At 41.2% G+C, this 27,257-nt stretch overlaps 1 protein-coding gene across 2 annotated transcripts; it reads left to right on the forward strand.

The window, feature by feature from the left end:
* CHODL (chondrolectin) lies at nucleotides 1-27,224 on the forward strand. 2 transcript variants are annotated; one of them, XM_081858943.1, is made up of 8 exons: nucleotides 1-604; nucleotides 20,347-20,659; nucleotides 21,326-21,483; nucleotides 22,079-22,126; nucleotides 22,512-22,595; nucleotides 23,724-23,826; nucleotides 25,271-25,349; nucleotides 26,423-27,224. In XM_081858943.1, exons 1-8 carry the CDS (start codon nucleotides 508-510, stop codon nucleotides 26,423-26,425), a joined length of 885 nt encoding a protein of 294 aa, XP_081715069.1. In that variant the 5' UTR covers nucleotides 1-507; the 3' UTR covers nucleotides 26,426-27,224. The 2 variants fall into 2 exon arrangements, with proteins under 2 accessions (XP_081715069.1, XP_081715068.1); XM_081858942.1 differs by lacking the exon at nucleotides 25,271-25,349 and having other exon boundaries at nucleotides 2-604.
* The last annotated feature ends 33 nt before the right edge of the window (nucleotides 27,225-27,257 follow it).

The raw sequence follows: 27,257 nt of genomic DNA on the forward strand, positions 1-27,257 counted from the left end.
AATCGATAGTCGCGGGGCTGGCCCTGCCCAACGCGGAGGCTCCGGGAGGCTGGCCGGAGCCGCTATATAACCAGGAGCCAGCAGCTTGCGCCTTCTTTCTCCCTGCGCGTCCAGCGTCTCCAGGCGCAGGCAGGCCAAGGCGAGGAGAAGGGAGACCTTGCAGTGCTTCCTGCTCCTGCTGCTTCTCCTCCTCCTCCTCCTCCCTTGGACAAGACGCTTCTCCTTCTCGCCCAAAGGGGTCCTGCAAAAACGCGCGCGCTTCCTTGGCGCACGGAGATGCGCGCAGCGGCAGCGGGCAGGGCAACAGCTGGCTCTCAGGGATCTCCTCAAGGCGGCTGCTGCTCCGGCAGTTGCTTGGCGCTTTGAAGGGACCCGCTTTGGAGCATCTTCCCCGCGGAGGACCGGCCGTTGCGCAGGCGCTGAGGGTGCCTGCCTGCCTAACCTGCTGCTGCTGTCACTTCGGGGACTTTGTTCAGAAGCCCAGCGCCTCTTCCCTCGGCCGCTGCGATGTTCCCTTTTCCGTGCGGAAGGCGTCCCCAGCTGCTGCTGCTGGGCTACTGTTGGCTGTGGGCTCAGAGTTGCCTCTCGCTGCGAGTCCTGAGTGGTGAGTAGAAGGGAGGGATGAGGAACCTGGTTTCTTATTTGGGGGAGAGCAGCGAGAGAGCTGGGACCCCCTCCAGATGTTTCTGGACTCCACACTCCCATCAGTCCTGACCATTGACCATGCGACCTGGGACTGTTGGGAATTGGAGCGCGACAACCTCTGCAGGGCCCTTTGCCTGCTGTATAAAGACCCCCGAAGTGCTCCGAGTATTCGGGTACAATCCTTCCCCCTCTCCCAGGCGTTCCTTCTTTCATTGCTTTTCAACTTGATCATTGAACAGTGGTTAGAGATTCCCAAACAGAAAGGTGGCTCTTTCTGGCGGGGATCCTCTTACTTTCAAAGGGGGGCGCTCTATTGATTCAGTGAGGCAAAGGGAACTCAGGGAACGCAGTCTTGGCATTGTGTCACTGGCACTAGGGACGAGCTGTTTTCTGGCGAGTAAAAAAAGGCTCGATTTTGTCCCAAGTTGATGATTTGACTTTGCAGAAAGATCACATCCTTAATCCTGGAAACTCCAAAGATGAGATCCCCAATTCATATCTTTAAATATGGGGATTGAAAGTTTGATGTCCCTTATATTGTGTCTCCTAAGTCAAAAGGTTTTGTTCTGACTTGTCCTCCATTTATAGAGAGTCTATTTGTCCCTCATTTTTAAAAAGTTCAGAGACTGAAAAGTAGGATAGAGGATCAAATACAGAGAAGCAGGATGGGGGCTCAAATACCAGATAAAGAGTGGTGTGAAAGAGATGCCCATCACACCTGACAACTTTCTCAGTTCCTGCTTGTCTGCAGTAACCACCAAAATCCACATTCATGTTTGTGGATAAGGATTTGTGTGGCATGGTCTGTGGTGGGAAATATATCAGTGCAAGAATACCTCTGAAGAACCATGTGTGCTACCAGATGTAGACTTCCACCCTGAGTAGTTGGTGGTAGGGGTATATGGGTGGTATCCTAAACTTCTGAGCTCGTACTTCTACTGAACTTTGACGTGAATCAGTATTGGAAAATCCTACAGCTTCCTCAGATGATCCCAATCTCCAGAGGGTTGGACTAGATGACCATTGGGTTCCCATTCTATGATACGATTGTCTTGCCTTGAATATTTCTTTCCAAGGAAAGAACTTCACAGGGAATTTGCTGAACTGCTCAATTCTTTATAATTAGGAAGCCATCTTCATATATTGAAAAGCTCCTTAAGGAAATTTTTAAGAAAATATTGATTAACGTACAAAGTTTTTCAACTGCGGTGCAAAGTTCCTTCCTTCCTTCCTTCCTTCCTTCCTTCCTTCCTTCCTTCTTTATATATTTGCCATAAATATGTGAAATATGTCATAAATATGAGAAATATACTGTGCCTATCCATTCATTGCATGCAAGTGGTGGAGGAGCTGGAACCTGCCGTGTGTGTCCTGCACATAAAGATACAGTGTACATAAGCAATAAAGAATCTAGTTGTATCTTTAAGGTCAACAAACTTACTATGCAAGGAGCTTTGATAGGTTAGAGCTAACTTTCCCTGGTGCAGATTCAGTGTGTGCCTATTTTCTAGATGGACTTGTACATATTATTACCTGAGTGTGTTCTATAGGGTACATTTCAGTCCAATTCTAATGGTTTCCTGAAAGGTCAGGCAGGAAGCAAGGGACTAGAAACTGGATAAGGTGATAGTTATGCTCCTGTTTTCCATAATTAGAATAGATTCATGAAACATGAACACAAGAAGCAGGAACCTTTAGACCCCTTGTCATTGGACACACCACTTGTAAAATGAAATGAAAAGAAAAACATTCCAGGGAACCTCTTAGGAATGGCTTAAATAGTTCACGTAACCTAGAACCAGTTCTGATCCTTTTCAGCTCCTGATCACATGCAGCAGCAATCTTAAGGTGCTATGTAGGCACCAGGGGGTGTCAGTGTCAGGAGCTTGTCAAGGCTGCCACTACAGTTATGGGGACCACTGCAGATCCCCCCCCCATCCCCTGTCTCTGCTTATCTGGTTGTTGTTTCTTGTTCATTCAGTGGCAACAACAAGAAGAAACATTGCCCTTTTGGGCAATGGTGAAGATGGTCTCAGGGAGAGGAAGTCAGTGACAGCAGTCACAGGGAAGCAAGTCCATGCAGGAATGGGGAAGTGTTGAAGGCATCTTATCCACGGGCCCCTCAAAATCTGGATTGTGATAATAGCTGAGGGGAGAGAGTTGCATGTAGCAAACAGGAGATTAATCCATGCCATCCCTTCTGAGCTTTGTGCCTGGAAGCCACTATACAAATGGAACATTAATCAAATCATAGGAGATAACACTGTCCATTCAGATGCCAGGCAGAACTGTTAAAAGTTCTGTACCATCTCCAGGTTGCAAAGTCTTTACCTTAAGACAGTGGCCATCCCTTTAAAAGTTCTAAAGTATTAGGCAACGTCTTCAAAGTACTGCACTAGTCTCTTTGTCCACCCACCTCTTTTCCACCAGAACACAAGGGGAAGAAAAGTGGAGTGGACTTTAGTGAATTAACTGTACAGGAGGTGCAACAACTGTAGCCTTGGTGTAGAGCATTTCAGGAGTGAAGTGCAACCTATGGATGAAGACCTTGAGATACTTTTGGGTGCTGAATCCTTCGGTGTCTTCAGATAACCTGTTTATGAAGTACCCAACTTGATTTGTTTGCAGAAAGCTTGTGCTGCAGTTAGACTATGTCTTGTCTTTGTTGAGCATTTGTTTGTGGTGATGTTATATGGCCATGAGCATTCTTTCAAAATTCATCCTGATTTGCTTGCATGATGTTTATACATCGTCCCATGAATTGTTTGTTCATCCTACACTTTTCAGTGTAGATTTGTTGTGCCAGGGTAACAGAGTGCTTTGATCCACTTTAATTGCACACACCTAAATTTCTGGTAAGGTTTAACTCCTTTCCACAAAACGCTGACACTCAGGAGGTGTCCATTGCCTGTAACAACCCAGGACAAATGCGAGAGTGAGAGTATTTGATGGAGAGAAATGATCATGGGATTTGGAGAGAGGGGCATTCAATACATTGGTAACATGGAGCTCTACTTCGTGTTCCTATCTTATTCAAGCAAAGCTTTAGAAGTGCAAAATATTGATGTCTGGGAATTGGGATGGCATGGATGAGGGCGAGGGAAATAAGCTCAGTCTAGATATGATGGAGCTGATGTTGCTGGGTAGTTTGTCTGGCTTGGGTTCAACTCATTCTGGGAGAATCGAACCCTACAAGAGGATCATATTTGCAGTTTGGTGGGTGTTGATTGACCCAGCTTTGTCACCAGAGGCCTACTTGGCTTAAGAAGCACAAAACATTTCCCATTAGCTAAGGCTGGTATACCAGCTGTGGTCCCTTTTAAGCAGAGATAAGCCATAGTCATCCTTACTTTGGTGATTGCCTGAATAGGTTATGGCGATATGTTGTGTACTGAGCTGCCTTTGAAACTTTCTGAAAATTTATGAATGCTGTTGTTAGACTAACTGAGATGAGCTATAGGTAACACATATTGCTAGTTCTGAAACAGCTTTGTTGTCGATCAGCCCCAAATTCTAAGAGCAATTTAAAGCCTGATAAGCAGTTTTTGAAATCCCCCAGGCACCAGGGGCATTTTGAGACTGGCATGGGTCCAACTGTGACTATGTGGATGCCAGGTTGGTGACTGACATCTCCATCTGGCTGGTCCCTCCAGCTCTCTTAAGCAGGTATGCAGAAGAGCTTTTTTACTGTATTTATATCCCACCGTTTTCTCCAAGGAGTACGGTACATGGTTCAGCACCCTCCTCAGTTAATCCTGAGAATGACCCTGTGAGGTAGGTTAAGAGGCTGTGACTGGCCCAAGGTCACCCAGTGAGCTTCATGACTGAGTGGGGATTTGAACCCTGATCTCCCAGGTCCTAGTCCGACACTCTAACCACTACACCACACTGGCTTCCTATAGTATTTCTGCTATGGGGCAGCAACCTAAATTAAGTGCCGGTAGGTAAATAAGTATGGGAAAAGCAAATATGTCACCCAGAGAAGGATCTGAAATATTTTCCTTGAAGCTTGAATTTGCTTTATTCTGGATTGTTTCATTTGATGTTTTAATGTGTTGCAAACCACTTTCAGGTTTTTTTCTTTAAAATATAAAGCGCTATAGTAATGAAATGAATAATAATAATAAATTTCACTGGGAAAACCATAGCTATGTTTTCCCAGTAGTGATGTATGGAAGTGAAAGCTGGACCATAAAGAAGGCTGATTGACAAAGAATTGATGCTTTTGAATTATGATGCTGGGGGAGACTCTTGAGAGTCCCATGGACTGCAAGAAGATCAAACCTATCCATTCTGAAGGCAATCAGCCCTGAGTGCTCACTGGAAGGACAGATCGTGAAGCTGAGGCTCCAATACTTTGGCCACCTCATGAGAAGAGAAGACTCCCTGGAAAAGACCCTGATGTTGGGAAAGATTGAGGGCACAAGAAGAAGGGGACGACAGAGGACGAGATGGTTGGACAGTGTTCTCGAAGCTACCAGCATGAGTCTGACCAAACTGTGGGAGGCAGTGGAAGACAGGAGTGCCTGGCGTGCTCTGGTCCATGGGGTCACGAAGAGTCTGACACGACTAAATGACTAAACAACAAATACATTTCACTGCAAAAAAGAAAAGATGCCTAGACATGCCATTGTAGTGACCGTGACCCAGGTTTAAGGTGCCATTTGGTGATTAGCTGATATATTTGAGTTAATAATAATAATAATAATAATAATAATAATAATAATAATAATAATAAATATACCCTGCCCATCTGGCTGGGTTTCCCCAGCCACTCTGGGTGGCTTCCAACAGAACACTAAAATACAATAACCTATTAAACATTAAAAGCTTCCCTAAACAGGGCTGCCTTCAGATGTCTTCTAAAAGTTTGGTAGTTATTTTTCTCTTTGATATCTGGTGGGAGGGCGTTCCACAGGGCGGGTGCCACTACTGAGAAGGCCCTCTGCCTGGTTCCCTGTAACTTGGCTTCTCGTAGCGAGGGAACCGCCAGAAGGCCCTCGGCACTGGACCTCAGTGTTCGGGCAGAACGATGGAGGTGGAGATGCTCCTCCAAGTTTCTCACACTGCTGATAAGCCTTGGGACATCAGGGTCCTCTTCCTCTCATATTTCCTGTGTTAACATCAGAGTAAATCAACCTTTTCAGGATGCTGCTGCTATTAGAGGTTAGATAGGTGTCTCTCAGGGAAAAAAGCCTTTTCAGCTGTGATGCCTCACTTATGGAACACTCTCCTCTGCAAAGGTTACCTGGTGCCAATTCTTATGCCTTTTCAGCAGCAGACTCTTTCTCTCTCTCTCTGTATATATACAGTAACGTTCTCCAGATCTTTTTAAACATTAAGATAAAATTGATTTCTGCTTTTGGGGCCTCTCTCTGGGATAAACTTAGCAGCACAATGTACAAAATCATAGTCTATAACAAGAATGTACACAATAGAAAGAAGTTGTGTTCTCAAAACTACACCATGCAACCAAATTCCAAACAAAGTCAAGCACCTTAAGGTTGTTAATTTTAATGGGATTAGACCTGCCTATTTAATGGACTTATTTGCTATATGTGTGCAGGAAGACCAAATGAGGAGGTGCCAATCACGGAAGGAGACTTCCAGGTGCACAAGAAAAGGTTGATTAGGCCCAATTTGTTTTGGAATAAATCCTCCTTTGGAAGACTCTTGAATTATTGCTGTCAACCTGTCTATAAACCACTGTTGTAGCTTTTCCCACATATACACCAGTATTCCTAATGGTGTAGTCTTAAGCCTGTTTACTCAGATGTAAGCATCTCTATGTTGAATGAGACTGGCTCTTTGCTGTGGAGGACTGGGGATTTCCAAGCCATATTGAAAGCAGAGCTACTTGAAGTTTTGTCTGAGGGTTTATGTGCAGTCAAAGGATTTTTATTTTTATTTTGAACAGTTGACTCCCTCCTCATTGCTGCATCACAGACTAATTTTGAGATGCCTCTGAAAAAACAACAACAGTGTATTATGAAACATGATGGGAGAGGTGACTGCTGTTGGGGTGTGTGTGTAAAGCCCCCTTGGATTCCGGGAACTAGTTCCATGGACTTACGAATACTAGTCAGGGTTGAACTGTAGGCCACAGTAGGGGTGGGGGAGAATTTCGACTCAGTTGCCATTTAAGGGCAAACCCACCTCTTCTGTATTTGCTGAAGAAGTATGTGAACCAAAATAGAGCCATCCTTTAGAATTTGCTCTTTCCCAAACTGTGGAGGGCAGTTCTCCAAACCAAGTAACATGTATACAGATGCATATACAGTGGTACCTCGGGTTAAGTACTTAATTCGTTCCGGAGGTCCGTTTTTAACCTGAAACTGTTCTTAACCTTAACCACTTTAGCTAATGGGGCCTGCTGCCACCGCCGCGCCACTGGAGCACGATTTCTGTTCTCATCCTGAAGCAAAGTTCTTAACCCGAGGTACTATTTCTGGGTTAATGGAGTCTGTAACCTGAAGCGTATGTAACCTGAAGCATATGTAACCCGAGGTACCACTGTACTAGGGTGCATAAACTGCATGTACCAGTATATATTTGTGAAAGTAACACAGAATAATACATTATATTAGGGGAAATTGGATTGCAAAAAATGTTTATAACAGGCAAAATGGCATATTAGGAGAAATTCACACTAAAACACTCAATAATTTTCAATAGTACTTTTTTTTTTTTTTTGCTTTTAAAGGAAAAAGTTTAAAAATGAGAAACAGAGAGAAAATGAAATGGATATATTTCCCCATCCCTGGTCACAGTGAACATAATCTTTGTTGGGTTATAAATGAACGCTCCATAAAATCACTGGAAAGGTGTCTAATTGAGTTCAACAGGTGTGACTCCAGGACTAACAAGGTAACTGCAATCAAATGCCATCTCTGCAAGTTAAGCCAAGATCACATAAAATGCACATTGGAGCCAATTGTATTTGTAGTAGCCCCTGATTCAAGTTTTCAGTGCACTTCTGATGTGTAATAGTGCCATTATTTTCTTTTCTCACCATGAAATTAGCTCCCCCAATTCACCTTTTGTCATAGGCGCTGACTCCATGGGGCCTGAGGGGGCCCGAGCCCCCTCAAAAATTCATTTGGGGGGGCTCCGCCCCCCCAATAATTTTAAAAAATTATTAGTTATATTATGCTTTGTAAAATCACAAAATTATGTTGGTATTTTTTATTTTCCTTGTTTGACGATAGTTACCTTTTAAAATACATTCAGTAATGAGTTAAAACAAAGCCACTCCCGATCTAGAGAGGGGGTGGGGTTGCGGGCTCTCGACCCATCAACAATCTCGCGGGGCTGGCGTCAGCTCCGCGAGAAGCGGGGATTCCCCCTAGCTCATTAATATTCACCGCCCACGGCGGCAGCCAATCGGCTGCCGCAAAGGGCGGGCCCTCACAGGTTCACTTAAGGTCGGGGCAGCCTGGGGCTCGCCCCTTTCGTTCCCCCAGCAGCAGCGGTTTGGAGGTCTTGGGCCCCCCCAATATTTTTTATAAGTCGGTATGGGCCCCCGCCCCCCCAATATTTTTTATAAGTCGGCGCCCCTGCCTTTTGTCAATAGGATTGAAAAGAGATGGGCAGCTTGGTTGTTATCAGCGAATATGATGGACATTTCTCCCACTATTTATTCAAAACTCTCTCTGCAACTGCAAGGGCTATAAGTATTTCTCAAAAAAGAAAAAAAAGAAAAAAAAAAGAACACTGGTAATAATGTCAAAATGATAGAATGGTAGAGATGAAAAGGATTTGATCTGTGGGCTTCATAAATGAGCTCCTGAGAACTGCATGCTCCTTATCCCTCAGCAGAGCAAAATTATTCTATTCTGTTCTCTTATCTCTGCTAACTCATGATACTTCATGGTAGCTTGCAGCATTTTTACATTCTACCATGCCTTATCTCATATCCTCGTAATTGACCCTGTAGCAATTTTTCTCATGGTGGTAGTGCTATAAGAAATGATAGGGAAACACATTATGCTTTTGTGTTCATATTGAATTATTGGCAACAATAGCTGTTTGCAATGCAGTAGTTCAGAATGCCTGGAGTTGGCTGAAGACCAGTCCTTAAAAAAGAAAAGAAAAGTGAGAAGACAGGGTTAGGAAAAACTGCTGAGTGTTACATAACCCGCATTGCTGTACCTATGACATCATAAAGCACATAAAGTGATGATAATGCAGTTTGCAAAAATGCAATTACTTTAAGTATCTGTTGGGCAGGAAATACGCGAGCTAATCTTTTTACTAGCCACTTAACAACCAATGTATTAATCAAAGCCATTATGCCTTAATGACTGCTGTTTGCTGTCAGTTTATTTTTGCCCTTTTATTTGTGATATTTTCTTGATTTTGTCAAGTGCACATTCCAATATTTATGTGACAGTACTCAAAATAAGATCTCTGAAGATCAAAAATAATTCACGGTGTGTGTGTGTAAAGTTGCCATTTACTAAAATGGAAATATCAGCAACAGAAGTGTGGCACAATTCCAGAGATAGTTGTTGTGTTAATAATGGGCAGACAATAACTACAGTAGCCCAAAGAGTAGATGGAGATGCATATGTCAATCTGTTTCACAGTCCATATGGAATGGTAGATCCCTCTGAACACTGTGGCATGAGCATCTGATCTGTGTCGACACTTTTTGCTTTTCTATGAGCAGTTACTCTGTAGCTGATCACATGAGAAACAGGCACCTCATGGAAACCAATGAAACAGGCACCTCATGGAATCATAGCTCTCAAACCACTGCGGTAACATTCAAAAATGCCTTTATGTCTGCACATGCTCAGGCACACTCTTGCTTTTACTTTTACTTCACACATTCCAGAAGAGAGCTCTGGAAATTATACAGCTTCTGGAGCCAGCCCCTGGCTCACATTAGAGCTAGTTAAAGGCTTTGCAATATTGATCCAAGACATTTGAATTCACATCACCACTTCACGCTGAATAGGAGGTTGTGACTTATGCTTCTCTACAAAGAATTACAACTGGCTGAAGCATGAAAGCATTTACAACTTTGCAATAAGCAATACCTCTGATTAGGGCAGCACTTTGTCAAAATTAGACTACCTAATTTTAAGGATGGTTTCCCATTGTCAAGCTTGTATCACCCTTATGTTCAAGATGTTGGCAGCAAAATAGATGGGACTAAAGTAAAGGTAAAGGTAAAGGTAAAGGACCCCTGGACAGTTAAGTCCAGTCAAAGGTGACTATGGGGTTGCGGTGCTCATCTCGCTTTCAGGCCGAGGGAGCAGGCGTTTGTCCACAGACAGCTTTCCGGTTCACATGGCCAGCATAACTAAACAACTGCTGGCACAATGGAACACCATGATGGAAACCAGAGTGCACGGAAATGCCGTTTACCCTCCTGCCACAGCGGTACCTATTTATCTGCTTGCACTGGTGTGCTTTTGAACTGCTAGGCAGGCAGGAGCTGGGACAGAGCAACGGGAGCTCACCCCGTTGTGCGGATTCAAACCGTCAACCTTCTGATCAGCAAGCCCAAGAGGCTCAGTGGTTTAGATCACACTGCCACTTCCATCCCAGGCTATCTCACAACGGAGCTATGAGGAGCATTAGGCAGAAAGACAGGCATTTGCCCAAGGCCTTGAATCCAGGAGTATTTCGAAACTGCTATATCTGACTTCCCTACAAACAAATAAAAATGAGTGTTCAGTAAATAGTAATGTTTAGTCACCCAGCAAACAAATTAGGATGAATGCTCAATTGGTGGCTTGGAAAGTGACCCTCTGTCTCCCCAGTTCAATACTATAACCATGAGGCCACACTGACTCACTTTGGGTGTGATTGGCCATTTTCAAATATGCTTTTGATCTATTCACTTACTTTAGAAGATAGAGCAAACTAATGGATGAATATATGTTTTTAGATTCTTAATAACATTCTTGGAAGAAGCTTAGCACGATTTATCAAATCATGTTGCAAAACATAGTTGGCAAAACAAAACAAACCTTGTTTCAAGACTTGAGATTTTCTGCATATTCATCAAGAGCTTTGAAAAACCAAGGATCCTTGATGAAAGCAGTCGTCCTCCTAAGATGTTATCTCCTCCGCAAGCAAGAAAAGCAACATGGAAGTGTGATACTTCACAATGATTTCAGCTTAGAAAAATGACCCTTGATCACTGTGGCCACAGAAAATAAGTGCAGCTGCTGTAGAGGATCTGCTGTTTCTGTTACTTGAAGTGAAATGAGCATGTTCCACTAGGTACCGTAAATGTGGGTTGCACTTGTGGAATGTGATACATAAGTAGCAGTCAAGTACAACATTCCTTGTTTTCCTAGAGTAGACATGCGGGGGAATGTTTGGTCCAGCCAGTTGAAAACTTACTGTTTACTCCTGGCTGGGACATACTTCCTTTGCATGTGACTAGAGGTGGGCGTGACCTTACCTGTCCAGGTAACAAAAGAACAAGGCATGCTGCCACTCTCTCTCTCTTTGACTTCCTATGTCGTTGGAGCAGCTTTTTAGCTAGAAATGCTCTGTTGGCTTTTAGCCAACAGAGGACACTGGGATTATCCCCATATGGGATAGATTCACATGCATATACTTTGTAACTAAGTCTGCCTTCAGGAATCCAATTGTGAACTGATGATGTGAGTAAAGTTCTTTTATATACTTTAAACAAGATTGTGGTGTTTTTATTCTTTTAAGAAAGATATAAGGAACTCACCAGGAACCTCATATTGAGAGGCTTAAACAAGCCTGCAGCCAGCTATCCGCTGTGCGTTTAAAAGGAGGATGTAAAACTCTGTTAAGTAAAAGAACTTGCTAGCGCAAGTTAGTAAGGATATTAATAAACAATATAGCCTCTTCTGCCTCCTTGAACATTCCCACAGCACTTGCCAGGCATCTTTATATTGCCCCTGGTACAAGCAAATCTGCAGCAGGAAGGTAAAGAGGAAAGAGGCAGGTTATGCTGAGAAAAGCAGGTGAGCTGAACAGGTGAATTGGGTCCAGAGCCAGCTTCAGAGTCTAGCTTCAAAAACTATTGAAAACAAGGTCTCCCACTGATCAGAACATCCTCTACTAAAAAAAAAGAGGGTTAAAAACATCACAGCAGAAAGAGAAGCAACTTCATGTGAATTTAGTAATACCATATTATTCAAATACAAACACTTTAATTAATTAATTAATTAAATTATTATTATTATTATTATTATTATTATTATTGTTGTTGTTGTTGTTGTTGTTGTTATTTATACCCCACCCATCTGGTTATTATTAGTACAATTATCATGAGTTTCATCTGAGTGACCATAGAGAAAATAAATAAATGCGTGTACACATACATATATGCCTTAAAGTTATTCTCTGTTCTGTTGAACCAGAGCGCAGCTAGGGTATGTTAAGTAGAAAACCCCAAGGCTGAGAAGAGCTTGTGTGCCACTTTTGACTAGACCAACAGAAGCCTGCACAGGAAATCCACTGGTTAACCTTTAGCTTCATGTTTAGAGAGAGTGTGTCCCATCCTAGGTTTCAAGTTATGCTTCAAGATCTCTGTGAAGCCACAGATACCACCAGTTTGAGACTGCTGGAACATTCTTAAGAGACTTCTGCTTAGACAGAATTCTGGCTGTCTGCCAGTACTGATCCTATAATTTACAGCTGCAGGGTCCATGAGATCAAATGGGGGTGGGGGAAAGCATCTATTACAGAAACAACTAAATGGGTCTCAGCCTCACATTTTATAGCATATTAAATATATGGAGTGGAACTAATGCCAAAAAATAGACATTTTCTACTTAGAACGGTAAAGCTGTCAGAATTTTAATAGTTTGGCTCACAATTGCCTTCAGGAAATACTGTAATATGTAGGGCTTTTTCCTTGATAAAGGCATACCACTTAAACCAGCAAGTAAAACAGTGTTTCATTTGCTCCTTCAGCATAATACCAATTTGCTGGTTGAAAAACCATTTATCGTGTATTGATCCAGGTAATTAGACTTCTGCGTTTCTTCTGGAAATCTGTGAAAACTAAAATGCTGAGTCTGTTTTAGTCAGATGTGCAAATAAACTTTGATACAGTACTAATGTATGCTCAGGTCTGAAGAGCTCTGTTCTTTGTGGATTCTTTCAGAGCTCACTTTTTCTGTGATTGCGTTAAATTGGAAGTGTGACACTTTAGGTTATAGGTGATAGATGCATACCGCTCAGAACAGGTGCACACATCCATGTACATTATTTGATTTATCTGTATTTATATACCACCCAACTTTATCAACCCCTAACTAGGATGCACGTCTTCTGAGATGTGTTCCTGGGTGAGTTACGTGACCCACACCTTGCTTTGGCCTGGGTTAATGTGAATTTTGCTGAGGAAAGGCACTGTGTGTATGAGACTGTGGGACCTGCACAATAACAAGGGAAGGGATTGTTACAGTATTTGATAAGAGGCTGAGAAGATGATCATGAGGTGAAGCCATAAGACATTTGGTAGAGATAACTGAGAATATTCTGAGTCAAAATTTGTTTATGAGATAGTGGGACAAATCACAATGACAGTTCTTAAACTTTCCCTCTGATTTTTATTTTTTATTTTGCAAACAAGGAGAGTGGAATAGTTCCCACCTCTTAGCAACACAGAAAGGTCTGGCCTCACCTCTGATTGATGAATATTGATTAATTATATACCACTTAATGCCAAGATAGGCTTCCATCCATTTACAAAAATCATGTGTAAAATCCTTAAAACATTCAACTCTGAACATCCATAGCTTAAAACATGCAGCAAAACAATAATCTTGCAGCAGAGTAACTAGAACAGGGTACTTGGATCAAGAGAAGTCAATATAAGAAGTTCAGGATTAGTGAGTTGGAGTATACACTCTCTGCCTCTCTTCTCAGGGGAGTGATGGATAGAAAAAGTTCACCAGGCCCTTTGTAGTGGTTGATATGAAGTACTTTGGAACTCAGAAGGGGCTAGACTGATTTAACTTTTAAGTAGGTGGACTAGAAGGGAGCTTTGGATAAGAGGAAAGCTTGGCTTCATTTGTTTCTTATCTTTTTAATTCTACATGGCTGTACTGTTTTTTTATTTCTACAAAGCTCTTTATTATTCTTATTGTTTTATCATTTCTTTATCACCCATTCTTCTTTGCATTTATAGTATTTCTCCTATTTTATTAAGCAGATATATAATTATTTCTCTACTACCCCCCGTGTTTTAAGTTTAGTTCACATGAGTTACCGTTTTAAGTGTATGGTCTTTTATTAGTGACTCAGCTGTGCCCATGGGGAATAGTTTTGAACCCAGATTCATTTGCTGGAAAAGATGGCCAGTGGGAGATCTCCTACCATAAAACTTGTGTCTCATGCGCTTAAGGGAATCTTAAATTCTGCATGCTCAGGCAAGATGTTCTTAAGTTCTGATTCTCTGGATGTAGTTAGGTAGGACATTTGTGTACTTAGAAAAAATATATTGGCAATATATCTCCCCAGGGGATCTTGCACTGACTCAAATAGTCACTCCCTGACTCACCAAGTCATGTATGGTAGCTTACAAAGAATTTGATCAACCTCCTTGTTTTGCTTCCTACCTGAGACCACCAAAAGTGTGTGTTCTCAGGCACCAGGCAGGTTACTATACTTGGTTGGTCATCAGAATTCAGCTTTATGGGTCACATATTGTGCAGGCTTGGCAAAAGATAACCAGCTAGAGGGATGAAAGACCAGCATAAATGTTGAAGCAGAAAGATGTTTCTTAGCGGAAAAGAAGCTATTAGTTTCCATATATTTATCTTACTAATGAATACAGAGTACAATTATGAAATTATGCTGCGGCAGTAGTTTTTGAAGAGACATAATGTAATGTGATTTATCCTAAAATGCAGATTAGATCCCATCGATGGAACAAAAAAGAAAAAAAAAAGGGTATGGTGCAGTGAAACATCAATAGTACTTAATGCAATTCATCACAAGATTGGCTTCTGAATTGGATCAAAGTTCTGACAACATAATAGGAAAGGATGATTGCTAATCATATGATACATCATGGATGGGTCAAAATGCTACCCTAGAGATCTGTTCTTTCTATTTATCAGCTCACATCTTGCATTTTCTGTGGCATGTAAGCTCTCAAGCTGAAATTGTGTGGGACGTTTAGGTAGTCAGGACCACTTGTAGGATGAATAAAATAACTTTGGTACATTAACAGAGATATCAATGAATTTGTTATCATCATTTTCAGCAACTGTGACAAGGTAGCATTTGAAGGTATTGCTGTTAATTAAAAAAATGTCAACTTGGTCTTTACTCGTTTTATTCCCTTCAGGTTTTTTCCCTATTGGTCTCTTTATTTCCTGATCTTCCAGGATCCCTCTTCTTTAAAACTCATGGGCATTTATCAACATCACTCTTTGCCTCTCCAGAAAAACTCTCCGGTTCTTATCCTTCATGGTTCTCTTTAATTCCCTTTTGAAGCAGTCCAGATTGGTGGCAAAAATCACACTCCCTCTGGTAGAGAATTCCTTGGTTTAACTAAGTGCTGTGTGAAGTAGTCCTTCCTCCTATTTGTCCACATCTTCATTGGAAAAATGGGTTCTACGTATTATATGAGAAAGAGAGAAAGACTTCTATCTACAGTGGTACCTCAGGTTAAGAACTTAATTTGTTCTGGAGGTCCGTTCTTAACCTGAAACTGTTCTTAACCTGAGGCACCACTTTAGCTAATGGGGCCTCCCACTGCTGCCACGCCGCCGCCGCGCAATTTCTGTTCTCATTCTGAAGCAAAGTTCTTAACCTGAGGTGCTTTTTCTGGGTTAGCTGAGTCTGTAACCAGAAGTGTCTGTAACCTGAGGTACCACTGTAATTTATACACTATGCATAATTCTGTCATGTTCCCACAGTTTACTTACATTTTAAAAATAAGTTTAAAAGTCTCAGTGATTGTAGCCTTTTCTCACTGAGAGGTTGCTGCAGCCGCTTGATAATGTTTACTGCTCTATTCCAGCTCTGTAGCATTTTTTAAAAAAATAATCAGACTTATAGGCAGTCCTTCAAATGTGGTCACACTAGATTTGTATAAAGGCATTTTGATAACGGTATTTTTAGTTACACAACAGTCAGACAATGGTTTGATGTTTTCATCAAGTTGTCCACCATCACCTCAGATTCCATTGTCATTTATGTGGTTAGGATTCTTTTTGCTCTAATGTAAATCACTTTCTACTTGGACTTACATAGTGGTACCTCAGTTTATGAACTTAATCCGTTCTGGAAGTCCGTTCTGAAACCAAAACTGTTCTGAAACTGAGGCACGCTTTCCCTAATGAGGCCTCCCACTGCCGGTGCCTTTCCACTGTTTAGATTCCGTTCTTAGACCGAGGTAAAGTTCGCAACCTGGGATACTACTTCTGGTTTTCTGGAGTTCATAAACTGAATAGTTCGTAAACAGGGCTGTTCTTAAACCGAGGTACCACTGTACTTCTTTTAAGAACATTGAACAATTTGGGGATCATGAACAAATATGGATATCATTTTGTTCCCCCAGAACTACTGATAATTTATGAATGTTTAAAAAGCACTGGTCCTATACAGATCCTTGGGGGACCCCACTGTTCACATCTCTCCTTGATGCAGTCTGTCCATATATTTTTATTCCTGTTATTTAACTACCATATTTTTTGCTCCATAGGACGCACCTTTTCCGCTCCAAAAATGAAGGGGAAATGTGTGTGCATCTTATGGGGCAAATGCAGGCTTTCGCTGAAGCCTGGAGAGCGAGAGGCATCGGTGCGCACCGACCCCTCTCGCTCTCCGGGCTTCAGGAAGCTATCTGTAAGCCTTGCAAGCCCGGCGGGAGTTCCCACGAGCTCACAAGGCTTGCAGGCAGCAGCCTGCAGCCCCGGCGGGAGGTGGCTGGGGGGGGGGGGAAATAATTTTTTTTTATTCATCCCCCCCCCTCCCCAATGAGGTGCGTCCTATGGGCCAGTGCGCCCTATAGGAAGAAAAATACGGTAGTTTCTGGTCCATAAGAGGACCTCTCCTCTTATCCCATTCCTCTTGGCCTTATCTGGTACCAGATATGCTTTCTCTTTGTGGAGTTGGAAAGTATTTTTATTCAATTCATTCATGAAAGCCAGCAAGGAATAAATGCATGCCTACCTTCATTCAATATTGCATGCTTTTGATATGGTATTTGTTGGCTATTTCACAGACGATGTGATAGGTATAAAGCTTTCTGGTCTAAATTATATTTTCATGGGAAAATACAAAAATAAATAAAACAAGGATGATGCTGTGATTCTTTCAGTAGGCTGAGTCCACATCTGAGTTTGCAATTTGTTTCTTGTTTTCCTTAAACTATTCGGATCACCTTGTTTCTGTGTCTTAACTTTATACTATATTGTTAAACAGGGTGTTTATTATATTAATATAGATATAATATTTATTATAGATATATTTATCATATTAAACATCATATATATATATATATGTGTTAGATAAATGTGAATTTGGTTACTAACAAATGTACATTTGGTTCCTTTGTCTGGATGCCATAACTCATGACCACAGCCTAGAGTTGCATATGATTTTCTGTTGCAGAATTGGGACCACACATGTGGCACTGAAAAGTTGACAAGTTCTGCCATATATGGTAGGGCTAATCATGTGTTTGGGCATGAGGGACAAGCAGTGGTGTGCACATATCTCTGAATCAGAATATGCAACCCATGAATTAGATTTCTATCACACTGTCCACTTAATCCAGTAAAGTCAGGTTAAAATGATGCAACAATTTAGAACTATATGACAATCAAAACCCAAACCTGGCAATTAAAATGCAGCTAGAGGTGGCAGATAACCGAACCCAAAACAAAACAAAAAATAATGGTTAAGTGATCAAGTTATAGTGCTATTCTATGTATGTACCGGTATTCTTGGAAGTAAACCCCATTAAGTTCAGCAGGCTTGGGCTTCATTCAGACAGCACTTTATTGTTTCCCTGACATTTCCATACCCGATAATTTCTAATCTTTTACGTGGTATTTCACATGACATAAAAGCCACTTTGGGAAATCTGGTGGAGGTTTAGCACTTATTTCCATACTAATTGTTGTTGTTTTTTAATCTGTTTGCAACCCCATTAACTCGCAAGCCTGATAACTTGAAAAGCTGAGTTTTGCATTGTAGTTCCATGTGATGAAAAATGGGGCAATATCCCAGCAAGAGTTCTTCCCCACTGTTCAAAATTCAGCTTGACATGGCAGTATGTCAATCTAAAAGCCACAGTTCCATAATGCAGCTGGTACTGCAGTGCAAAAGGAACATTAGAAATTGGGATAGAAACTCTAGCCTTATAATCAGTAAAACTAACACAGCAAACCTCACATTTGAATGCAGCCTTGCTTCCAGCCCATAACCATGTGTATTAGCCTAGCAAAGAAGTTTTGAGAAAGGCACTGAAAATGTTGTAAGGTGGGTGATGACATATCTACCTAGGCAAGGAGTTACATAAGCTGGGAGCCATCACAGAGCAGGTCCCCTTCCACATTCTTACTGGATGTACTGCAGACAAAGGGAAGATATACAGCATAACCTTATCAGATGTGCTCAGAGATAGAGCAGCCTAAAATGGAAGAAGGAAGACCTTTAAGTATTCTGGCCTCAAGCCTGGTAGACTTCAGTAGTGCCAGCAAGCACTTTGATTGGCGTCCAAAAACTTACTGGTATCCAGCAAAGGTGTCACATGACCCAAGGACCAGCCCACTTATTGCTTTTGCTGCTAGCTGAGGTTTCTCAAAGCTTCTCTAAAGCAGCCTCACATAGAGCACATTGCAGTAGCAGTTCATTCTTGAAGTAACTATGGAGCAATGTAGTGTAGATAGATATTCTTTTCAGAGTCCTTAAAGGTAAAGGTAAAGGGACCCCTGACCATTAGGTCCAGTCGTGACCGACTCTGGGGTTGCGGCGCTCATCTTGCTTTACTGGCCGTACAGCTTCAGGGTCATGTGGCCAGCATAACTAAGCCGCTTCTGGCAAACCAGAGCAGTGCACGGAAACGCCGTTTACCTTCCCGCCGGAGTGGTACCTATTTATCTACTTGCACATTGACGTGCTTTCGAACTGCTAGGTTGGCAGGAGCAGGGACCGAGCAACGGGAGCTCACCTCATTGTGGGGATTCGAACCGCCGACCTTCTGATTGGCAAGTCCTAGGCTCTGTGGTTTAACCCACAGCGCCACCTGCATCCCTTCAGAGTCCTTAGCAGGGCTTTTTTTTTCTATCTGGAACTCGCCAGAGTTCAGTTCCAGCACCTCTCAGGTGGGTGCCATTCCCATTATAAGAGAACAAGAGAGATGTTCATGGTGAGTTCTGGCACTTCTTTTTCTAGAAAAATAGCACTGGTCATTTGGAAACCATAGTTTCATGCTATCTCTGCTATGAACCTGTGTGAGCATTGGGTTCATGCGCTTCGCCCTCTCATAATTTTTCACAGTCACAAAGGAGAGGATTAGAAACATTCATTTCTGCTTTTGAACAAATCACAGTTTCTGGTTACTGGTGCTGGTTTTAGCCTTTAAAGCTCTAAACAGTTTGGGCCAAGGATACCTGAAAGACCACCTTCATCCATATGAGCCTCACCAGATGCTCAGTTCAGCATCTGAGGTCCTGCTTTCTAGCCAATCAATAAACCAAATACTTATATGTTCATATTCTTACATTTGTAGCCTACTTTCCTTCCATTATGTAATTCAAGCATTCATGTGCTTCCCAAAGACAGTCTTTCATCTATTCACTGACCAGAGCCAGAACTGCTTAGCTTCAGCAATGTGGTGGCCTCATGATTCTTCAGATCAGACCTTGGGCAGGCACCTTACACAGGGCATTCTCAATGGTGTCCCCATACCCTTGAACCCTCTCCCCATTTTATTTTATTTTTTGTAACTTAAAAGGTTTTGCAAGAACAAACCATGCTTTACATCCTGAAGGGTGTATTAGAAAAGTATTTAAAACATGAATACTGGGCAAACTGGTTTGTTCTAGTTAAACCATAGTTTGTGCAAATCACAGCTCTCTGAATTCATAATGGAGGACTGTAGTTTGTTTAAAAGCTGAAAGGATGCTTCCATTGAAACTCATTCCATTTAAGCTTCTGATGAGGTCCTTTCCAGTTCCATTTTAACAGGACCAGTATCAGCATTTTGATGAGTGTTCAAATTACACATGTCTCAGGACCTATCATGTGACATTTGCTCAGGAGACAGCTCTTGCTCATCAATCTCTGTAGTTGGATAGGAGCAGAGCAGTTAGGGTAGAGAGGATCAATGGAGGAAAGATGCTATTTTCATGTCATTCCAGTTCTTTCATTTTCCACAAAAAAATGTTCATGGCTCCCACAAAAAATAATAATGAAAATGTATACATGATTCATTGTCCCCCCCCCCTTTAGTCTGCTGTTGTGGGTTGTAAACTTCACAGTTATTGTACCCATTGCGTCTCAAAAGTTATCTTATCAGATTCTTACATTTTTAAGGCACATAACATTTTTGAGTTGTTTATTAATTTTTCAATCATTAGCATGGAATTCTGGGAAAAGTTAAATAAAAAATGGTGCGAGAGTAGGGGAATGTACCCTGATGTCATTTATATGCTGTTTTACTATGAAATAAGTCTCCATTAACCTATAACTGCATGTCTCTATATTGGTGTGTGGTTGTTTTTTTAGGGCAAAAAATATGTTATGGTGATTCAACACACCCTTGCTACAAGATAGCCTATTTCCAAGACTTGTCCAGACGTCTGGGATTCCAGGAGGCTCGCCTGGCCTGTGAAATAGATGGCGGAGTACTCCTCAGCCTTGAAAGTGAAACAGAGCAAAAGTTAATAGAAAACATGCTGCAGAACCTCACAAAATCAGGCCTCGGCATTTCTGACGGGGACTTTTGGATCGGGCTATGGAGAAGTGGTGAGGGACAAACCACATCAAGTGCCTGCCCTGATCTTTACAAGTGGACAGATGGAAGCAATTCACTCTTCAGGTAAATATTTTGTGTCATTTGCTGTTGCTGCTGCTGCAAACAGAGACCAAAAGGGGATTTGGGGCTGCTAGGCAGACTTGATATTGCCCTGGGGCCCCATAATCCCTGAAGAGAAAATGGATCCTGTGAAATAAGAATAATGAATTATGTATTAGTAATTTATAAAGAAAGGTTTACTAGTGAAATACCCACCAAATGCTGGCAGCATGTATGGAAATATGACTAAGTGGGTAGATAAATGCTAATCTCTGTTTTTGTCTCACTTTTCCCATTTCTCTGCTCCATCACTGAATCTAGCATAGTATTACTTATATCCAGGGCAGTCAACATGCTGTCCTTCAGATGATGTCAAGCTGCAGCTCCCAGCTTCCTTAGCCCTTGGCTATGTAGGCTGAAGATGATGGGAATTGTAGTCCAACAACATTTGAATGCACCATGTTGGCTACCTCTGGTCTTCATAGGCATACAGTGGTTTTCCAAAGCTTCAGAATGAAGTATTTCTCAGTCCTTGCTGGGAATTGAACCTTGGATGTTTTGCCTGCAGAGAATGTGCTTTACCACTGAGCTACTCCTGGTCCCTTTTTTAGATCTAGCAAAGCAAAAACGGACTCACAGGCAATAATAGTTTTCTAACTAATTTTTACTCTAATTTGTGTATTGTTATAGAAATTGGTATACAGATGAGCCTTCCTGTGGGAGCGAAGCTTGTGTTGTGATGTATCATCAACCAACTGCAAATCCTGGCTTGGGAGGGCCTTACCTTTACCAATGGAATGATGACAGATGCAACATGAAGCACAATTTTATCTGCAAATATGGTCCAGGTAGGAAATGCTGAAGATGAGCTTCAGATGTTATGTGTGATTTCTGGTTGACTTTTCAAACCCTTGAAGTCCTGGTGACTTTACCCTAGTGCAGGCCATGTATCTCATTAAGACAGGTGAAATTCAAAGTTTAGTTGGATTAGTGTATAGAAGCAAGATAAAATGTAAACAAGGGGGGTACTATGTTATTCTGTTACTAAGAGGCAACATCACCCCGCTTCAAATTTTAACAGAAGGCCTAGATTTTAGCAGAAGTTAAACTAATCATTACACACTATTTTATTTTCTGCCTCAAGCATAGGCTCTTGCATTAACTATCCATACAGTAGTATACATATCTCCTTATAAATAAATTTCATTGAGTTCAATGGGACTTATTCCAAGGGAAGTAGGTATAGAATTGCAACTCTAATTAAGTACTTCTTAAGATGCTACAGGATGTATTGTGTCCTTAAGTACAAAAATGTATCCCACTGAACACAATTGTCAACATATGGTTTTAAGTATCTGAAAAGCTGCTTATTTAAATTTAGGATTGCCTGAAAAAAGTAAACAACCTATTCCTCCCTGCCTTGTTTATATATTATTTTAACAGATGACATCCTAGAAAAAGAATTAGGAGACAGAGCAGATCCAGATTATGGTAAGAAACGTTTGGACTGAGTTGCAGTGGTAAAGCAATAGAATCTCATCCATCATTTCCAAAAGCAAAACAATCCATAGATTGGAAAAGCAGAGTAGCCATGGAACAGCTGAACAATGAATCCTGTAGAGAATAATAGTTACCATGTATGTTTTTATAAGTGAATGGATACATTTTGGAATATTTCAGTTTGTAACTCTTATTCCAGATGTTATCCCTATGTTACAGTAAAGTCCTTAGGCAAGTTTATCACCTACACGTATTCATGTTCAAAACTGATTAATCCTGTTGCCTTTGGAGCTTTTGCAAAGTGCAGTAATATGTGCAGATGTCCCAACACAGGAATTCGATTTTGTTTTCTTAAAATATGTAATTACTTTCACAGAAGCCCAGCCAACGGTGCCAGCAGGGAAGCCTCACGATTCAAGCAAGCCAGAAGATCATTTTCCGGTGGTTGTTACTGAAACTGGTAATTGATGCATATGATTCTGATATCTGAGTAATATTTAAATATAAAGCATAGACTGCAGACATGCAAACCCCACTTATTCATCATATGAATAAACTGGCTGTACTCCCAGAAACTAAAATGAACCTGAGCTCTGGGATTTTAAAAAGAAGAAGAATTCAAGATGTCGTTGCTGCAGGGCAAATAACTCTACTTGGGTTTTTAAGGGGAAATGCTTTTTGTCAAGGATAGACATCACATCGCAAACAGCCAGAGTCAATATGCCAAGTTTTTTCTCCCACAGTTTCCTCTCATTCTTACTCCAGAGCCACACACAGTGAATGAATTGCAGGGGGTTCTGCATGTTCAAGTCTTAATCTAGTCCATTAAGCTTAATGGACCGCAGAATAACTAATTTAAAAAATGATCTAACAAAACATTTGGTTAATGAACAAGTTTTGGAAAGTCAGCTTTTTGCTAAAGTTCTGCACCTTCCCAATCAGGTTCTTGTTTTGTTTGTTTGGCTTTTATAAATGGTGGCTGGTGAGGTTGTTTGCTGAGTACAACTGCCTACAGCTATGATGCTGAAGTAGGGGGCATGCATTTTCCCCTACATTGTTAGGTAGTGCTGGAGGTGGGGTACAATTGAAGCAACCTGTCCCCGTGCTGGGTTGACCATCCGGTTACCAATCATACATGGGACTGGGTTCAGCACTCCCTGCTTCCACTGCCATCACTCAACACAGAAAGGAAATGGTGAGAACCAAAAGCCCTAGCCAGGATTGAAGATAAACCCTGGAACACTCTCAAAACTTTTACAGTTGTACTTTATGTGGAAAAGTCTTTAGAGGCAGGCAAGTTGTATTTCATGTCTTTGCCATGACCAGTTTTTTCATTGAGGCCTTGAAAGAGCCTCAGGGTAGTGTTCTGCAGCCTACAGTTTGAAAATTGGAAGAGTAGAGTCCTTAAGATTGGATACCTCTTGGGTTGTAAGATTTCATGGACTAGATCATGCTAGTTCATATGTGTGAGCCATTGGCTTAAGAGATCTCTGATTGTTGTGATTGACTGGTGCAGTACAAGAGAATTTGTGCAAGCAGAGCCTATGATTTCAAGCAAAATACAATAATGAAACCCTTTTTCTTGTAGGTTTAATTCCCAATTTAATTTATGTTGTTATACCTACTATACCACTGCTGTTGTTGATATTAGTGGCATTCGGGACTTGCTGTTTCCAGATGCTGCATAAAAGGTAACTATTATGACTGGACAGAAAGAGTGTCTTGGAACTTAAGTTCATGTATTATAAAATTAATCCTTCCAACTGACTCATATTCAAGGCCATTCCACACACAAAGCAAGGCCATTCTCATTTGCACTTGAAAATGAATATTATCCCAGTGTTATGCCTTGACTAAAATGGCAGGAAGTCCACATTTAATAATGTAGCCACATCATCATGTTCAATGTTCAACATTAATAGCAGGTATATTGAGTTTGCAAAACCTTTTGTTCTAAGTAAGTTAATGCTGTTCTCATGCTAGTGTAAACAACTCGTTGCTTTTGTAGATTAGTCATGGGGAGCCTTGGCCTTCCAAATGTTATTGGACTACATTTTGCATTTTTGTTGCTCCTTGGCCATGCTGCCTGGGGCCGATAAAAGTCTAACAACATCTGGATGGCTGTTGCTTCCACACACCTGTTGTATAGTATAGAAACTAGAAAACTAACATTTAAACCCAATGCCTAAGCAAACGGCCCTTAGATAGGAGAAAAGGTCCTTGTTGTGTACTTGATTACAATGCAAAACTGAACTTACTACTTTTTCTACCCTGCTCTGATACCTCCCTAGCTTTTCCTTTCAAAAGTCTGTTTAAGAAGAAATCAAGGTCAATTATACTCAGTGAGTTTCCCAGCTTTGAATATTTGGTTATTTTCTGTTATCAAAAGGATCACAAGAACAGGCTGTTTTTTAGGGCTGAATCAGCTGAAACACTTTCTCTGACACAGGCTGTGTACCCACCAAACATTTAAAGTACATGACACCACCTGAAGAATCCTGGGAACTGTAGTTTAACCCATCACAGAGCTACAATTCCAGTACCCTCAGCAAACCAAAGTCCCCAGGGTTCTGTGGGGGAAGTAATGTGCTTTAAATGTATGATGTGCACACAACCACAGTATGTAGTCTTGGAATATTGTGGGTACTGTTCTCTCTTCACTGCAAGCGAGGGCGTAGCCACTGCTGCTACTGCTACCTATGCAGAAGAAAGAGCAATGGCAGGAACACAAGGATTTGATCCCATGCTGAGCTTTGTCCTCATCCCCATAAAGTTTAGTCAGACTTACATCATCCACATTTCTTTAACCAATTGGCTGCAGTCAATGATGTGGAGCTGAAGCGGGTTGGGAAAACAACACAGGCATATCTGACTGAAAGTTGCAAGGAGAGGTAGGAGTTGACGCACAAATGCCATTTCAGCAGCAAACTTATGTCAAGAACACACCAAGTTCTGTTCCAACAGGATGCTATATTGCACTTGCTCTCAAAGGAAGAAAAAGTTATGATGGTCCCACTGGTAGTGCTAAAACCAAAGTAAGGCACGAGAAGCATCCACACTGAGCATTTCTCCTGTGCTTTATGGCAAACCAGCAACTCATTCATGCTTAGTGGCTTTCCCTTTCCTTTCTTCTAGGGAAGCAAGGAGAAACTGCTTCAATGACTCATCTCCATTATCATCTGAATGCCTTGCAGAAAGTTTAGATTCTAACTTGGTATATTTCTCAGTTTCTATGATTGTATTTTTAAGGTAGAGCTAGGGTTCCTGGCAACTCCTGTGATCTACAGAACACTCTTCCAAGAAACTTTGCACAGGGACAGAATCTCCTCACCAGGGCTCAGTTGGCTTCATTTAGTTTGGTGGCCTTGAAATTATGTTGATCTATATCTATGGATATAGTTCAACCTATGCACTTGGTTCAGAACATATTTTTGCTACCTTTGTTCAGATGACATCCCACTCAAAGTGTCCTTTAAAAGCAGCAGTACTGGATTGGGAGTAACTTTTCCTTGCTTCATTCCATGGCACTGTGGCAAATTCTAAAGGTTTGGCACAATGTGGTTGGGATCAATTGTGCTTTTATTATCAGATTGTTCCAACCCATGCATCTCAGACGACTAATAGTTGTATGGGAAGGACTCAAATGTATTGCTAGGCTTTTAGCTGCAGTGCCTTTGAATGGAGCCATAGAAAAGAAGCTTTCACATTATGGATGTAGTGCCCTTAGGTTAGCTGAGAAATAAATGCATACTGCAAAACTGGTTTCAAAGTATAACACTGCTAATGGTGGATTGAAGAAGGAAAGCCACTGGGCTGCTTCAACAGCTATGGCTATTAACTACCATTGGGAATTTTTGACTCAATACAAAGAAGCTATAGATCAGGTAATGAATAAATGTACTGTAAGATAAATATATAAAGTACCACATAAAGCTTACTGGGTCTAAGCTTTAGACTTTAAGGTTTGCCTGAGGGTGGGCATAGATTTTGAGGATCATACAGGTGATAGATCTGTGAGAAAGCACAGCATTGATAGGCTCATCTTGTATACTTCCTTACCAAGAAAAACATCCTGTCAAGTGTGAGGTCACTTTCCAGCTGCTAAGTGCATAATCTTTTTACAGGAGGCCAACCAAGCAACATTAGTAGCAGAGACCATTTGGAAAGCCTTTACTTTTGTTTATTGTGCACCATCACCCATCTTTCATTGCATACTTACATGAACATATGAAAGGAATAGATGCATAATAAATGCATGTATATACAATTCTGTTTCTAATTTTCCAGTAAAGGAAGAACAAAAACCAGTCCGGACCAGTCTACGCTATGGATTTCTAAGAATACACGGAAAGACAGCAGCATGGAGGTATAGAGATATGACTGAAAAGAAAGCAGGAATAACACTTTTCCATTCAGGATCTATTATAATGTCATGTCAGATTTTAGCTTGGAATGGCTTGGAATTGCAATGGATCAGCAAAATGAACTGGAAGCTCCCCCTTGAGGCAATTGTTCAGATCATTTTTATATGCAATGTTTGATTTTGAATTCAGTAGCAAAACATGGCACTCCAAAAGAAAAAAAGAATGCATTTATTTTGCTATGGAAAATGACTCTGCTACAGATAGTAATGAGATGGAAAGAGCATTTGGAATATATATGGGAAAATGTCTACTGTATATGTCACTTCTAAACAGTCATTTCTAGTTTAAATTTTAACTCCCTCCTTGTTAGTTTCTCATACGTTTTATTGTCTCTTATTAATGGGTGTACTGTAAATTCAGTTAATATAAATTTACAGTGTAACAAAATAATTTATCTTTGCATAAAAATTTGATAAAAATATTGACTGTAGGATTATTTATTTGAAAAAGGAGGTGATTTTACTGTTGTTCTTTGACTTACATTACTAAAGACAATTGGCAACACTGTGCTATTCTGCAAGGATAAACTTCAAAACCATGGGGAAACAAACTGATGAACTGTAATGAGTACACTTTGGTAGCAGAAAGGGTATTTTGATATTATGCTTGTCCAGGGGCAACTTGAGTCATTCTGCCCATGGCAAATTATTCATTCAATCCTTGGATTGAGGGGGGGGGGGTGTGGGTGGGAAGGCAAA

Source organism: Podarcis erhardii (genome assembly GCF_964252035.2).
Source record: "Podarcis erhardii genome assembly, chromosome: 4".
Taxonomy (NCBI): Eukaryota; Metazoa; Chordata; class Lepidosauria; order Squamata; family Lacertidae; genus Podarcis; species Podarcis erhardii.